The sequence below is a fragment of the Orbicella faveolata genome, unplaced genomic scaffold (assembly GCF_042242905.1).
Source record: "Orbicella faveolata isolate gen_17 unplaced genomic scaffold, um_ofav_v1 contig_12, whole genome shotgun sequence".
Classification (NCBI taxonomy): Eukaryota; Metazoa; Cnidaria; class Anthozoa; order Scleractinia; family Merulinidae; genus Orbicella; species Orbicella faveolata.
The window spans coordinates 25,820,562-25,838,006 of record NW_028301539.1 but is presented as its reverse complement, the minus strand read 5'-3'; the positions used below and the strand labels follow the sequence as shown (position 1 = coordinate 25,838,006).

At 38.6% G+C, this 17,445-nt stretch overlaps 1 protein-coding gene and 1 pseudogene across 1 annotated transcript; one reads left to right on the top strand and one right to left on the bottom strand.

Annotated features, from left to right (window-relative positions):
- Positions 1 to 1,193, top strand: LOC149117348 (neuropeptide Y receptor type 2-like; annotated as a pseudogene).
- Positions 1,194 to 7,845: 6,652 nt separating this feature from the next.
- On the bottom strand, positions 7,846 to 12,069 carry LOC149117347 (uncharacterized). The gene is made up of 2 exons (XM_089283003.1): positions 11,802 to 12,069; positions 7,846 to 9,501 (listed from the first exon to the last, which is right to left on the bottom strand). Exon 2 carries the CDS (start codon positions 9,446 to 9,448, stop codon positions 8,453 to 8,455), a length of 996 nt encoding a protein of 331 aa, XP_089139129.1. The 5' UTR covers positions 9,449 to 9,501; positions 11,802 to 12,069; the 3' UTR covers positions 7,846 to 8,452.
- Between the last annotated feature and the right edge of the window lie 5,376 nt (positions 12,070 to 17,445).

The following is a 17,445-nucleotide window of genomic DNA, read 5'->3' as shown; positions in this document are numbered from 1 at the left end:
ACTGAGTGTCAGGGTGGAAGAATGCCTAACTCGACAAATGCGAATGTTTCTACCATGATGGAGGAAAGTTATTCTTTCACACCAGTACCAAGAAGTCTCGCTATCGCAGTCCTCGTGATGTTGGCGATCTTGATTTTGACGGGAGCTTCTGGAAACGCTTTCGTGTGTAATCTGCTTCGAAGACACCGTGACCTTCGCAAAGTACCTCACTACCTGCTCGCCAGCCTTTCTTTGACTGGTATTCTAATATCGCTCTTCGGTATGCCGTCCCTGTTAACAGGAACGGTCGTCAGTTACCTTCAGGCTGGCCATTTATCATTCGCTGAGATATTGTGTAAAATTGGTCTTCCTCTTTCTGTCGGTTGCATAGCGCTAAATGCGTTAACTATAACTCTTATGACAATAGATCGCCACGATTGCGTTGTTCGTCCATTCGGTCGTCGGCTATCAACGGAAAACGTTAAGAAAATTCTGCCACTTACTTGGCTTGTGGCCTTCATAATTACTGCTGTACTCCTCGAAACTTTTAAGAAAAGAGACCTCTGTTTGCTATACATGGTTTCCTTATAACCAGCCTAAGTCTTTTCGAACCAAACAAGGTAATTTTATCCTAATTTACTTAACGGCAATTACACAGCTAGATACGCAAGCGATCGTGCTAGTGATAATTACTTTCTTTCGTGTCATTAAGAGCTTACGCGCGCCAACTATTCTACAGTCGGCAAATTCATCCTTTCATCAACGCCAGGAGAAAAAACTTACATATCTGACGTTTAAAATCTGTGGAACTTACATTTTATCCAGGTTTCCATTGATCATTTGCAGCATTGTTGCACGCCGCGAAGAATTTCAAGGGAAGGCGCTCAACACCGCCATGCTTCTGACAGCCACGACGATGTATTCTCCTTTCGTGTTAAATCCAATTCTTCATTTCAGAATGCTCAGAGCCAGGCAGCCAAACCTTGTTGGCCATTTTGTAAGACCAGCCGCTCAGGCACGACCGACGGTAGAGAATATCCGAGCAGACGGGGTAGCCAGCCTGAACAAAAGAAATGTTACTATTTCAGCCACCTGAGGGACCGTTCATTTTTTATGAGGGAGGGGGGGGGGGGTGCTGGTGGGATTTGGGAAGCACCATTTAAAAATCGCATGACCCCCCCTCAGCTTACCAATTTTTTCACATGGCCCCCTCCCTTATAGCGGTCATTTTTTGGGATGACCCCCCCAAAAAAAAAAATTGAACAAACAATATTTAGATTTTAACTTTTTTAATATTTCTCTATTATCCCCCTACTTCACGTTATTGTGCTCACTATGAAGACAATATTTACAATCCCTATACTACAGAGAGCTGTTGTTTAAAAAACAAATCAAAAGAAAGAGAAGTCAATTTCGGATCTCCTAGTTATGGCTCGCCTTGAGCGTATGGCATTTGGCCTCTCATTGGCATCCTCCTCATCTGAATTGATGAATGCAAGAATGACGTCACTTGAGTCATCTTCTCCCCCAGAGTCAATGGCATCACTGTCATACTCATCGTTATCACTTTCATCCGTTTCACTGCTGTCAGCACTTGCCCTGTTGTCATTTTGTGTCAATGTCCTGGCAATCTTTTTAAGTGCGAATGGCTGTTCAGAAAGGGCGAGTGAGTTTTCCATGCCAAGGACTAGTTGAAGCCCAGTGATGGAAGAAAACTGAACTTCTCCATCAAAGAGCACAGAGCAATGGTGGAAAAGTTGAATGTCATATTGAAAGATGTAAAGGAACGCGATTCCACACCCTTTCAGTCCAGTGGGCTTGCTTTAAAGCAGGGCGAAGAATTTGCCCACAGTTTTAATGTAAAACAGATCAAATGTATAGATGCTAAGTTGACGAAGGTCACGCAGGACATGGAAGCACTAGAAAATAAGAAGAGCAATTATAACAGCATATTCAAGGGCATACTCAAACAGCGCATCAACAAAAGGAGAAGGAAAAAAGAAAACCGCAGAAAGTCAAATGAAAGAAAGAGGAAGCGGACTGAAAACAACGTCCAACGAGTTTATGGAATCTGTGTTGGAAACCCGCTAGGAAATGATCTTCCACAATGCCTTGTGTACGGCCGTCCCGGAGGAGTGTATTAAAGTTGAGGATGTTGCCACGTCGTTATTTAGAAGAGATGGGCCATACATCGCACAGCTCGTGGAAGGGAATTATTTCACCAATGCTGCAAGAAGCAGAATCACCACCAACCTTGAGCAGGAAGTCAGGGATTATGTTTACACCAGGAGCCATAATCGGGGACGGAGACCGTAAGTCTCGGGATTCGTGCGCACCTATGATATGGGACAATTTTTCTATTTTTAGAACAAATTGCGCCACCCTGACGTCATATATCCGCGCGGATTCACGCACATGTCGTTGGCTCTCGCGTGGATGTTGTCACGTTGCGTGATCAAATGGTGAGAGTTGAGAGATTCTCTTGCGTATTTTTCACGGCGATGACAGGGAATAAGGCAGGGAATACGAACCAGGGCGCTTATATGTAGTTTTATGCTCTGAGCTAACAGAAAAGGTGGGTTTTTCAGGGTCGAAAACAAGACTTCAATCTCGCGCTGAGGATGAATAATAAGATCTGCTCCCGCTAGTTGTAAGCTTACGCGTATGTTTTTGCGTTTGTTCTGACTTAAGAATATAGCAAGAAAACTCTCTACTCTGGTATCGAGTTAATTTGTGAGTTTCTCAGACAATGGTTAATCATAACCAAAACCTGTTTTGACGGTTTCTTATTGTTTCTGCTTGTTTGGTGAGTTTGCAAAAGATTTTGCCGGAAAGGAAAGTCTGACGCGTACAATTGTATCATTTGCATAGTACAGCTCGTGCACTTTCAAGTCCGAGTCGGTGTTTTCAACTGTCAACAAATCTTGACAAAAATTTCTTTCGTTATATTTTGTGCTGAGATGCTGCAACAAATTTCACGAACGCAAAAAAGGCTATTAACATGATGTGTGTTTCTTCAAAATAAACATAGTGAAGTTTTACATGGCAAAAATGAAAATAGACAAGGAGTTTTGATAACTCGATCAACAAAATCGAAATCGTTATTCGAAGTTGATTAAAGAAAGCGTCATCGTAACTTTGCTGATTATTTCTGCTTTATTCGCATATTTTCAGCTTAGCGTTTAATATGTTCTCAAACATTTATCAATCTTAACCATATTTAAAAACTATAGAGCTATTGTTTGAGTTCGATGTACGCTTTCACACGAAAGTGCGGCGGAATTACAATTTGTCATGTTTACTGACTGTGCAAAACACGCATCGGCGGGCACTCTCATTCATCGACAACAGAGAATTTACTGGACTTTTACACGAATAAAACTGAGCAGTATCTACGGACGTAAAGTTATTGGGCCTTGATGAAACATCAAGCGTTGCTTACAATTCAAGCGAAACTCAAACTAGCAATTATTTTGTTTAGTTTTCGGTCGCGATAGACTGGCAAATTCCTCGCAAGCGTGTGGCAAGAGGAGCTAGGAAACTATGAAGTCCTGAAGCTCTGCTATATCTTAATATATCCAGCTAGTTTTTTGCTGTGTAATGGAAAAGCTGTTAATCTTCAACATATGTGAAATTTAAAGTGGAGTAATGTACAGCTCATGCAAAAGAAGCATCTGTCGGAGCACAACTTGGTCAGCGATATATATAAGCTTACAGCGGAACATACCTAAATTCGACACTGCCTTACTTCACTCAAACTGGAGCAGCTTACGACGAAAATACCTAAGCAAAATTCCAACAGACGTAAACGCGTTGAGTTATGGGCCAAAAACATGAAAAATTTCGGGAATTTCGGACGCCATTTCCCCCGCGCGACATCCGCAAAAATCCTCGCAGCGTGTACGCGCGTGTACCGCAGGTGATGGCGCAATTTGTTCTAAAAATAGAATTATTGTCCCATATCATGGGGACAGCCCCAATACTAGAAATGGCGCGCGCTTACGGTCTCCGTCCCCGATTATGGCTCCTGGTTTACACCTTCATGTACCCTGAAGAGTACACTCTGACGGAAAGCATTGCTGCTTCTTGCAGCATTGGTGAAAGAGACTCCCATAGCGGCACAAGCGGCAACGAAGGACTCGACGACGGCGAAGATGAAGATGAGTGCCAGTGAAAGTTGCATTCGAAAATAACAGTGTTAAATACTTCTTTTCAGTAGCTACAAATGCTTTTTGTCCCCAAACGTTTTTCTAAAGCAGAAGGAAAGTTTGTAATAAATTTGTATCCTGCCTTCTATGTTTATTCTATAGCAATTTTTTTGATATTCAAACATCATGCCATTTTAAAGTTTTACTAAAATATTTCATTTTTTTGGGATGGACCCCCCTCGAAAGCCATTTTTTTCGCATGCCCTCCCCCCCAAATCCCACCAGCGCCCCCTACCTTATAAGAAATGAACGTTCCCTGAGGTTATTGGAAGGAGAACTTGTTTCTCCCGAACACACGATACACGAAGAGTCACAGTAGAGAAATGGACAGACCAACCTCGTCTTAAATTAACGATATTCCCCCCGAGAAAGGAAACATTTTGATGATTCGCGATTATGAATCGACTACGTACCCGGCGCTAGTCTTTTGCTTTTCTACTATCATTGAATCGAAAATTTGTTATCTTAATCATTCAATAAATCAAGTCAAGAATCAGGGATATGATAGATTATTATAAACAACTTCACCGAAATTAAGGTTTATGCAGTTTTCGGGTAATTTTTTCAACCGAAATTTTTAAAGTTTCAAATACGTTAACAGTCGATCAATACAAGTAGGTAAGAGAGGGCTACTGAAATCGACGATCTGGAGAAACAGCTTTTATTTTCATATCGGCGTATCCTTGAGGCTGTAGACGATTTGAGGCGCTGATAAATAAGCTCGCGACCTCACAAATGTGGCCTCTCTGTCGTTTTGTTTATAAGGGTGCCAACGAGAAATGAACATTGATGGAAACTGCCTTAATTTAGGAGTGGGCGACCCAAAATCGTGAAAATGGGGCATTTTAATATCTGTTATTATTGCCAGCTTGCGCAGGTTGTTCTTGTAATGGGCAAATATCAATCGAATTTATTTGTTTTTAAAAATTCTTTTGTGGGGAGGCTTTTTTTCATTTCCTTTTCTCTTCTTTTATTTGTCAAGTTTATGGATAGAGACGTGTGCGAGTGTCAAGAACCTGCAAGAGCAATAACGAGACAAAAAATGTTCCCTGAAACTTAGCAAACACTAAGCTACCTCAACAAAACATTTCCTACTGATGTATGTAATAGCGCTTTTAAAAAATCTTTTCTCAAAAGGGCCTCCACAACAAAATTAATAATTCATTTTCGTCATTGTCGCGCAGAGTGAAAATTGGCCGACAAACATGGTGGAAAACAAACTTTTACCTGATGACAAACGTGTGTGCAAACTTTTCAATAAGCAATTTCCGAAAGCATAAACTGCATTTTGCCGGGAAGCAATTATAAACAATTGAACTGAGATGAGAAAAAGGCCTTTCTTGATTGTGTTTTTCTTTTGAATAGAATGATTGAAATGATCGATCACTATTCAAGTAATAGCAATTGGCCTTGAGTTGAGTGCCCGTAGGGTCCCTACTGTTCAGGAAATCAATTAAAAACTAATTCTAATGAGATAAGAAAACGGTGTTTCTTCGAGCCACCCACCCCCCCCCCCCCCCCTTTTTTTTCAAAAGATCAGTTATTACCGCAGTTAATGCACCTGGGCCTTCCGGATAACGCAAACTTTTGAAAAGATCAATTCGTTTTGAAAATCTTCCTGTTGCGATTGGGCAAGCTAAAACACAATGCAAATTCATTTTATTTTATTTGCATTGAATTTTCCGGTACATGGAAGACGGTCCTTGAGAGAGGAATACGTTTTTCTGATTGTGAATAAAATGATTCAAATGATCGATACTTTTCAAGTAATAGCACCTTGGCCTGAGTTGAGGCTGAGTTGACGTGGTTTTCAAATGTTTCAATAAATTTGAAATTTAGGGATTACGTTGAATATTAATTGATCTCATTGAGGGCCAAGTTTAAAAAAATCATCGAGTGTGTGTGTTCTTTTGTTTTTACATTCCCGTCCAAGTACACAATTCGAGGGTCAATCTTTGATAAAAAAAAAAGGTAAATAACACTCCACATCACTTAATATTCAAGCCAATATTTCAGAAAATAAAACGAAGGGTTTTCTCCGGGATCTTTACTAGAGGTAATAAGATGTTGTAAGATTCATTTAGTACCAAAATACCGTTAATTGAAGTCTTGTAGCGATAGTTTACAATAACATTTAAAAACACCTTGAAACTTCAATCGCAATTTTCTTGAAAACGCTCTGAGAATTTTACCTTTTAAAATTGTGCCATCGTCTAGACAACTATGACAGATCGTAGATCCGACCTCTCATTTCCAAAATTACCCCTTAATGGTAAGCTATTAGGCCTCGTGAAAAATGCCATATGACGTCCTAATGTTTCCGTGGTAACTTAGATCTTGGTAAACGCGGTATGTTCATTTGAAACTGAGTTTTATCTTTCTCTAGCACGCCGGTAACGGTCGACTTTCTGTTGGATTGATAATGGTGATGCTCTAGTCGATCAAAGGAGAAAAGTATCGTTACTCAAAACTCCGTTCGAGCCACCTTAACTGACGTGAGAAGTTTTATGTTAGCCTGAGTAGGATCCTCTACACGTGAGGCGCTGAGAGATAAGCCCAGGACCGTAGGGCGTTTTCACTGTCACACAATAACAAATAAAATCAAAAACCATTCAGTGGATAAATTCAAGAAATTGTGATATTATAGAAGATAAATAAATAAGACATTTCGTCAAGTTTAAGGTGTGTGCGCTGTCGCAAAGTTGAGATATTCGTCGAACTGTTCTGCGCAAATTTACAAAGCCTAATATGGAGCCGCCATGTTGGTGTTCCTCTGTGGGACACCAATATGGCTGCCGGAAAATAGTGTTAACATTTGGAACTTAGGACACTGATTAATATAACTGCACTGAACACACAAACATTTAAATAAGCACTTTTCCAAATACTTCAATGTCTTAAATGGCTAAAAATCACGAGGTAAATACATGGTTTTCAACAAACGCGATCACAGCTTTTTGTCACGCACCGCCATAACTCTAAAAACATCAGATCGAGGTTGGTCTTGATGCGGACGTCTCGGAAAACAGACTTCCGTTCGAGAGTCCATCTATAAATAACTTGACCAGGAGTCTCCCTCATTTTCTCTAGAGCCCATATAAGGGGGTACCCCCCCCCCGGGATATTTCCCTCTATTAAAGATTCTATGACGTGAACAGAATAGCAACGTAATATGAACAAGTTGAGCCTCTTATGGATACACCACTGCTTTCGGAAACCGAAACATTCCGTACAGAGCTATAAATAAAATTCAATTCATAACAAAATAAATAATAATTCGTTTTTGTTATTGCGCTCAGTGGTTTTGAGCAGCGAGCTCGTCGATTTCGGCTATTTTGCATCACTTAACCTAGGATGCTTTTCTCAGTTCGCGTTCTGCATCGATATAAACTTGGCATTTATCATAATGGCGAGTGCTGGAAAATCGAAAATATCATCGCACTCAAGATAGTACGTATACCGGGGTAATTAAATCGTTACTTAACTAAAGATATCATAACATAAAGTTTTGGTCACCTACTTAGGATACAAATGTTGTCACCGAGTTACTAGATTGTTTTCCAGTTTCAGCTATAAGACTATTTTTTATTAACGTTGCAATTATTATTATTAGGTTATTTTCCTACATTTGTTTGATTTCTTTAATTTACACATCTCATTTTGGTATGTGTTAGTTATATCATTACCACACATTTCTCTTAGCTAAATTAATCCACTCCCTGGCCTTATTAGGTTTAGAGCCTGATTATTCTATTATTATACATTGAACTCACTATCTCTTTTCTGATTGGCCAAAAGCGTACAGTGAATTTTCGAAATCAACGCCTGTGACGTCATCTAGCTGCAGATTATACAATAATCACGTCAAGGACACTCAAGGTCACGGGTTATCATGTCATGTATGACCGCGGTGCATGATTTCTAAGGGTAATCATGTCAAGTTCGCACGCTTTCTGTTGCTTGCCGTCAGTGAAGAAGCAAACACATGACTTCCTTTTCTTCTTCTCGTTCAATGTATAATAAACCAGTTATTAGATTCGGTTTTTGTGATATCCAGAATAATCAAGGTCTCGGTGAAGGTTATCAGCCTCATCCTTCGGTTTCAACTAATAACCCCTACCTCGGCCTTGATTATTCTAGACATCATCTAAACCGCATCCAATAATTGTTTACAATCTGTAATAAATTGGCAACTACTTGGTCAGCAAATTCAACTGACTTAGCTGGTTAATCTAAGCAACAACACTTGCAAGTTCTCAAGTCAATTAAGAACTGGTTTCGTCCAGATATTTAATGCGCAATAACCTTACGTTGTTACTTCCCATTATTTCCTTGTTACGGAGAGGTAAATCTGCAACACGTCTTTCTCGCTGTGGTCGATTCCGAAAAAGTGCAAGTACAGCTGATCTGTATTCTGGCTTGCGGATAGCGTATAATATAGGATTTACGAGGTGGTTGGCGTAATAAAAAGCCAACATTACATTAAATAAATGAAAATACTCTGAAAAGGACAAGTCCTTCTTTACTTCACTGCTAAAAACCGAACGTAATATAATAAATGGCAGGTATAGCAGTAAAGATACAACAGTCACAATCAACAATGTCATGGTCAGTTTTCTTTCTCTACTGGCTGCACCATGGCGTTGAAGCTGCGCTCCCCAACGGACTTTAATAACAATGGACACGTAAGAAACAAAAATAATCAAAAGGCACAACCCAATAAATGAAATCAATAACAAATAACGCGTGGAAGGTTCTCCATATTGAACAAGAAGGGCATGGCCAATTACCACGAAGCTGGTTGTAACCCAAACAACGGCAATTATTATTCCGTACACCGATTTCTTCAGCAAGCGATGCATGAACGGGCGATATGTCGCGTGCATCCGTTCTAAAGCAATAATGGTGATGTTTGATAAAGAACTAATAGGGAAAAACTGGGAGGATGTATCTGGTATATCATTTGCCCAACCTTCATTTAAATGCGAGTTCCATACATCACAAAATGTTCCAACCGAATAAAACAGACCATACATAACAAATCCTCCAGCCAACATATCTATGACCGCCAAATTTATCAAGAGATGCGTGCTTCGCATGCGGAAATCAGGTTTTTTTATAAAAACAATTATCGCACAGAGGTTGATTGTTACTATAGCAATAGACTCAACTAAGCCTACAGTCATCCAGGGTATGCACTCAGATAAAGATAACTTCTCAAAGTGGTGGTCAAAAGACGTCTCAAAGCTGTGTTCAGACATCTTGAAGCTCTATTCTCTTTTTGTATGGCTGTTCGAAGTAATTACCCGTCTGTCTGTGGAGAGAAGCGAATTCTTGTTTTAAAGATCTTCTACTACCTGTATAAGGCAGGCAACTGACAGGAATTGAACTTAGCTCACATCAACGTGTAGATTATATTACTTATCATTTTATTATTTGCAGATTATGTTGGTTATACAGCCCGACACCTTCATCAACGCATTGACGAACACGAGTATTCGGCCATCGGTAAACACCTTTTAGAAGTGCACGGTGACAAAAATCTTCTTAATGAGGGCCAATTTCTTGTTCTCAAGAAGTGCCAGGGGAAATTTGACTGCCTCGTTTACGAAATGCTATTCATCAAAGAACTAAGGCCTAACCTTAACACTCAGAGTGACTCCTTCAGTGCTAAACTCCTTGTTCACCTTATAGCATATTTCTATGTTACCTTTCTTTTTAATGAACCATTGTTTTTCTCGTGTTTATAAAATATTCATACTGGTTTTCTTTTACTTGATAATAACGTCCGACAACGTCCGACAACGTTTTTAAGAAAAGTTTTTTCGCAGTTTTTTATAGCTAAACTGCTTTGAAAAAGTCGCCTCTTTTTAATAATAATAATCATAATAATTTATTAATTTATATTGCGCGGTTGTGAACATGGAAATTACATGCTTAAACGCCTGTAGAAACGCAGGGATTTTATCAATCGAGATAATTTTTTCGCTGTAGTAATCAAGGAAACTACTAAATTTTATTAAATGAAAAAATTTTGGGGGGGTTAGTGGCGCTTTAACATTCAATGATCAAAAGCGCGTTACAATATTAAAATATGCTAAATATATGTACATAAACTAAATTTAACAATAATAAAGTAATTCAAACGTTAAAGGCTAAGAGCTAACTTAAAAATAAATGTTTTAAGAAAAGATTTAAAAGTTAAAATACAATCAATATTGGGCAGGCTTACTGGGAGTGCGTTCCACAGTGTAGACGTAGCTACACTAAAAGATCTATCACCAAAAGGTTTTTTTTCGTTTTCCCGGCTGGATGTAATAGAATAGTGCCTGAATTAGAGTGCAGTGAATAGACAATCATTTGTCTAGCTTCGATTCGTCCTCCTTATTCGCACAGATCTCTAAACTCATTTATTTTCGCGGCATTTGCGCGGCATTTTTCTGGCTCCACAATATTAAGCAAATAAGTAAATTTTTAGCTAGAGATAAATTAGAAATGGTTCTGCATGCTTTCGTCACAAGCAGAATTGACTATTGCAATGGACTTCTTTATGGACTTTCAGATTGTGAAATAACTAAACTGCAGGGAGTACAGAACGCAGCAGCTAGCTTACTAACTTCGAGCCGCAAATATGACCATATTACGCTTGTTTCGCAAAAATTACACTGGTTGCCTTTTAGGTAAAGAATACATTTTAAAATTTCACGGAAAACCGTCGATTCTACATATCCTTTTAATCGATTTAAAGAGGAGGGATTCTCTCGAAAAACAAGTGCAAGTTTTCGCCTTCTAAAGATTTATAAACATATCACACCTTCTCAGAGAGATATGTCAATTCAAAATGCCGCCAGCCAATGGAATAACATGTACAGAACCCCTAGCGTTCACAGTATGGAAAGTTGAGCTTCGCAGTAAAGCAATCGCGTTTCACGGTCACGTTTTAGGCCGGTGGTCAACAATATAGGGCAAAACGGGGAAAAGCGATGCGCAACAAAACAAAAAGAAACCGAGGAGCAATTGCTGAAGCGTGATTACAAGAAGGCACTCTTGACGGACATGAAATCTCAAATTGAAAGTATTTGATATAGGATCTCTGCATCAAGCCATATGCCGCGAAAAGGTCGCTGAGGAGTACATGCCTTGAAGGTTTATTAAACCTCTTTTTCCCAATAACTCGCGCTCGTTTTAATCTTTTACTTTCATTTTTTGGAAAATGCAACTTGAATAATGAACTTTAATTTGGTTGGAAAAAAGAAAACTTGGAAAAAGTAGCCCCGCGAAGGTTTGGAGTAACCTTAAGTATTTAATATTTGGTCTACTCGTCGGCTGCAAGACAAACATATTTGTAGCTCTATTTTCTCTAGTGCTGTAAACTGTTCGGTTATAGTAACATTTTTTTAAAAAAATTTTTCCCCAGTTTTAAGATCCCCCGAATATCGGCTCGTTGCCTCTCAGCGATCGCAATTGAATACAGGTTTTCTATAAAACCAGCTAACGTCAGGAATTCTTTAAAACGTATCCTTTGATAGCTATCGGATCTTCTCCGCCAGGAGCTCCGATAGTTAAGCAGTTTTTTTTATTTTAATCTAACAGTTTAATACATATTTGACTTACCTTAACTGAGCAAAAAGATGTTGATGCTTCCTATCCTTGTCGATGTAGCATCGACAAGGTTGTTGTTCTCGGCAAGCTTTCCAGTGTTCCTTAAATAAATGCAAATAAACCAGCTGGAAACACTCGATTAAAGGAGAAAAGAAAAAGACATTTCATATAAAATAAACAGGTCGACTATGGGGCGACTATATTACTTGGCCATTATTTTGCTAAATTTTATGTTATTTATAAATCACAAGCGATGTGACATTGCGATTTATATATTTATAAACCGCAAGCAACCAACGTACCTTTGCGATTTATAAATCACAACCAACGTAAATGTGTGATACGTAAATCCCAAGCTGCGTAAACTGTGCAAATCCGCTGCGATATATCAATCGCAAATATCTGCGATATGTTAATATTTGCGCTTAGTGCCTGGGGGTGCAAAGGGTCGTGGCACCAGGGTCCCCCATAGCGAGTTGGTGGCCCGAAAGAGGGTTTAGGTGCTTGGACGGTTGCCACCGAAATTGCTACCGCAGTGAGGCCCTTTGCACCGAGTCACACCGACGAAAACCGGTGGAGTAAGAGGTAAGGAAAGGAACGGGTAAAAAAAGAGGAGGGGGAGGGAGGGGCGAAAATGAGCAGGTTAAACCCGGTGGACGACAGCTACGCGTATACAGACCAAATCGCTAGACGAACGTACCAGGCGAAACGTTCCCCAACGGGACTTGTTGCGAGAGCGAGGTTGAAACGAGCCGAGGCCTGGGCGCAGGCCCCTCCTTTTTTCTCCGTTCCTTTCTTTACCTGTAACTCCACCTGTTTTCGTCAGTGTGACTCGGTGCAAAGGGCCTCGCTGGGGTAGCAGGATTCGGCTGGCAGATTTGCGATTTATATGTGGCACATGTGCGATAAATATCGCGCACCTTCGATATCATATCGCACCAGATTTGCACATTTTCACTGCATGTGATATATAAATCACACATTTACGTTGGCTGTGGTTTGTAAATCGCAAAGACACATCGCTTGTGATTTATAAATCGCAAGGTTAAGTCACTTGCGATTTATAAATCGCGAAGGCACGTTGCGTACTTTTTGTAAATCACGCAGGTCCTTGAAATTGTGATTTATGAATAACAAGCGCAGTAAAATTGAGATTTACTAAATAACATGAAATTTAGAAAAATATTAGCCAAATAATATTTTTACACTTAGCGCCCCAAAGTCGACGTAACGGCCACCTGTCCACAACGACCACTTCTCTACAACGTCCACTTGTTTTTGTTCCCGGCGGACGGTTCATTCATTCATTCATTGTTATTTTAATCTTTCTATAACGGCCACCTCTCCACAAACGCAACGGCCACTAAAGCGCGTCCCAGCTGCCCAAAAAACCTCTCGTCAACAGCCCTTTTAACCAGTGACTGACGAAAGGTGATAGATCTTTTGTGGCAGCTGCACCCTCATTATGGAATAAGCTACCACTAAACATCAGAAAAACAGACAATTTTATAACTTTTAAATCTCTTTTAAAACCATAGTTATTCAAAGAGGCTTACAGTATAAACTGACATAAATAATGATATTGGAACAATGTTTATAATGATGATAGATGGAGACAATCTTTTACGTTATTTAATTCTTTTGTTCTTCTAACTTATTTTATCACTCATTGTGATGCATTTTTTGTTTCGATGAAAATATGATTAGAATTGGGATTATTATTTTCATTTAATTTTTTTGTTTGTGAATAGTCCTATAATATAAATAATTTTGAAAAGCGCCTGTGATCATATCCGCATCGTAACATGTGGGTATAAAAGTGCCATCATCATTATTATTATTATTATTATTATTATTATTATTATTATTAAATATTTCTGAATTTTTAATAGATTTACCAGATTTAAGTTTGTATGAAAAAGTGCTCAATAAAGTTTTTTTATTTTAAAAAACATATTATTATTGTTATCAATATTATTATTATTATTATTATTATTATGTAAATTGTTACTTATATTTTTAAATTTTTGACATTCTTTTAAAGAGTTATCTTTTGTATATTATTTTGTATATTAAACGTGTTGGATTTTTTAAATTATAATTAATATTATTGTTATTATTATTATTATGATTAATGTTATTGTTGTTATTGTTGTTGTTGTTATTATTATTATACAAAACCCCATTTTGAATTGTAAAATGTCAGGAAACTTGATCCATACCGCGCGTCGTTGGTCTCTGATTTTGCTACGTTTTATTGATCTATTTTGATTGTGCTAGTTATTTACATGCTACACTAAGCATTTTTTTTAAACATAAAAATGTCGAACCCCAAGAATAAAATGTATAATATTACACCCGAGGTTCGACTGTATTATAATTACGCACTATCACGTTTCTCGTATTTCAGTAAGTTATAGGGAAAACTTCGGCCTCCAACTATGAATCAACTATGCTTCATCGGATCAGGAAACCATCAACGGGATCTTAAAACCCAAATACTTAAATACAACCAAAGACACCGTTGATGGTCTGCTGCTGATCGATGTTGAAGTCGAGGCTTACGAACGTAATCAATTTGCCAAACTTAGTATTTAAACCATAATAATTCAAATCCTTCTTTCTCCTCGCAGACTTCACTCCATCAATGGGCTCCTTTATACCTCCAAATGATCATATACACTAAAGCTCACAAAAGGGACCACTGATGGTCCAGTGCAGTGGCACATTTGATGCTTTCTATCTTTGTCAAAGACACGTGGTAGAATCAGCTAGCGAGGTTGTTGTTTTCGGTAAGTGTTTCGAATGCAAATAAATTACGTCTCATGTAAAATTAACGGGTCAACGTAAAGGCTTTGCGTATGTCAAGAAAACAGCTTTTCAAGTTGTTACCTGCGAAAACCATTCTATAACAAGTCTGCAGGGTTAATTTTTCAGTGAAATGTTTTGAATCGACAAAGCGCTGACTTTTAAATTATCATTACGTGGATGAATAATCTTATAAAATGGACTGTGATTGTGAAAAACAGTATATATTCTTATTTTAGAACAGTATTTTAAGTTAGTTACATGTAAAAATGTCCACAAAAAAGGAAATGCATAGGATAAAGAAAAGCAGGAGCGCCTAGCTTTTGAAAACTACTGATTGATTATTCAAGGAAATGTAATAATGAAAATATCTACACGTTTTGCGTTTGTGGCAGGTAATTGAATCACGTTATAGCTTTATCAACAGAGCAAGACGCACACACGTTTTCTATTTAGTTTAGCTAGGCAGGTAAAGCCAGTTAAGGTTACTACTGACTTTCAAAGGGCAAGGTTTGTTAACATGTGGAAAAGAGTTTCTTTGCTCTTTGTATAGCCAAAACACTTATTTATAGCAAAGTTAATGAGGGGAATGGTTATGAAATCCAACAAAGTTCTTTTTACGCTGTATGTTTTTGTTCGCTTTTTTGGGCCTTGACCGTGCTCAGACCACAACAGTTGTTTACTTCTGACTGACTATAAGTTTAACTTAATCAATTTAACATCTGGTTTTATCTGGGGACTTGAAATACAAAGATTTGCATCACCTGTTTACATCGAAAGAGTTATGCGTTTTTGTGTCGCTTAAAGAAAGATCAGTAAATCTTGGAACGACGGTCTGTAAACAAAGTTATTTTGAGTTTTTTGAAAAGACAGAGAGAGAAGTGGATAGTATGTGATAAGAAACACGGGGCGGATAAAACAAGGAAAGACGAAGAATCCTTCCATGAAAACAAGAAGCACGAACTCACGCTAACGACAAAGGCCATGGTTTAACCAACCTCACAAACAGATTGAACGTACAATGCTACAACAAAAGCATACCCTAGTGGGTGCGCGTTTTGCTCCGGGTCACCTGTTGATCGCCGCTCTCTTAGTCGGTTTCCCTTTGCTTTTTTCTGGTTCGCTGACTCACAACACCTTCCGTTAGATCTCAATTTTTCCCTTACTGCAAATCACTTTGACTGCGAAATTGTATTCCCCTGTGAATTATAATGAGTTATTGTTATTGGGACTGTCTTTTGGAGTGACAAGATTGTGTTCCATTGGTCGGCGACATGGCCGCGCTGATAACATCTTTGATGTGCTGTATCCTGGATGTCATGAGGTTGACAAACTTTATAATTCGAAACCTTGGGCTTTTTTTGCCTGGATTCCCTTACCTTAGGCTAATTAATAGGATACGTTGATTTGATGGATTTTTATGAAACTTGGCCAAAATCTCCTTCGATTATCAATGCGCCAAAGCGTTTGAAGCGTTTTTTGGATATTTCTAAGACTTCCTCTCTTAGACCTTCTTATGTGACGACGATCGGCAAATACACCATTCGCGAAGGTTAATATTGGTTTTCTCAGTGGCCAATAGGAATATCAAAAGATGCTCTCTCCCTTTTTCTGTCCAACACCTACTGATTGACACTATGTATTTTGTTTGGTCGTACATGCGAACAAACAAAGCATGTGATTCAGTTAAAAAAAACCACATGGAAATGGTTTTATGAAACCCAACAAGTTCTTTGTTGTAAGTTTTTGTTTGCTTTTTTGGCTTTGACCGTGCACAAAACACAACTGAAGTTGTCTACTTCTGATTGAGGAACAAGCCAATAGAAGCGCTTTGGTTACGTGTTTCATGCATATAGTGCGACAGCGCCGCTAAACAAACGATTGTACTCTATGACAGTAGTGTACCTTCCAACATAAACACAGCCATCTTTGTTTGCTCCTTTGATGTTTGCGGGGCTTCATTATTAGAAAACATTGTCAGTTTAGCATTAGAATGGTTATTGAGCTCGCTAACCAATTTATTCTGATTCTAAATTTATTAGAGTTATACAAGAGCGGATGTTCTCCCTGGCCAAAAGGACTCGCCAGTGGACCCAAGTTGAAAAATTGGGTCTACTTGCGACTCCGTTTGGCCAGGCCTTGTCTCATGAGGAGCTTTACCCTCTAAAAAACTTCTGTCCGGGAGGTCCTTTAATCTTGTACACGACTTGTCATCCCACGCCAGGAAACGTAGTATGAAACGGCCGGGACCCAATACGTGTTTTATTTGTCACGCAGTTTTGCCTTTGTGATCAGTTTTTTACATTTTCGCACACAATAGGTCTTTACTAGATATCTTGCCAAATTTCAGTCTATTACGACAGAAGCATATGACCTAGAATCAAGGTGATATAATTCTGATTACGATTAGAGAACTCACGTTTTTTGGAGAGAATTTACTTCCGAGAATTTACGACCGCCATTAATTTTCCTTGTTCAAAGGCTTGGTTGAGAATTGGAGTAAATGACGACATTAATATTTACTCAAAACCACCAGACGGGTTGAAATTATAATAACAATTTTGTAGAAAATTGCACAAATATAAGAGCCAAAGTTTTTGTTATTCTTTATGCGAATTATTGTTCTAATTGTTATTATAAATTTAGATGAAACACTTTTCCGAATAACGAGCGAATGAAAAACCGCACAGACCTAAATCTTGGCGATTTGTATTTTTGATGGCGTGACTCTACAAACCAGGCATTGAGCTATTGTTATCTCTTGAACAGAATATTAACCTCGCGCTCTGGCTTATTCTGTTTTACTTGGGTAGTCAGCTCTTTATTGGGCTGTTGTTTTCTGTCGAGC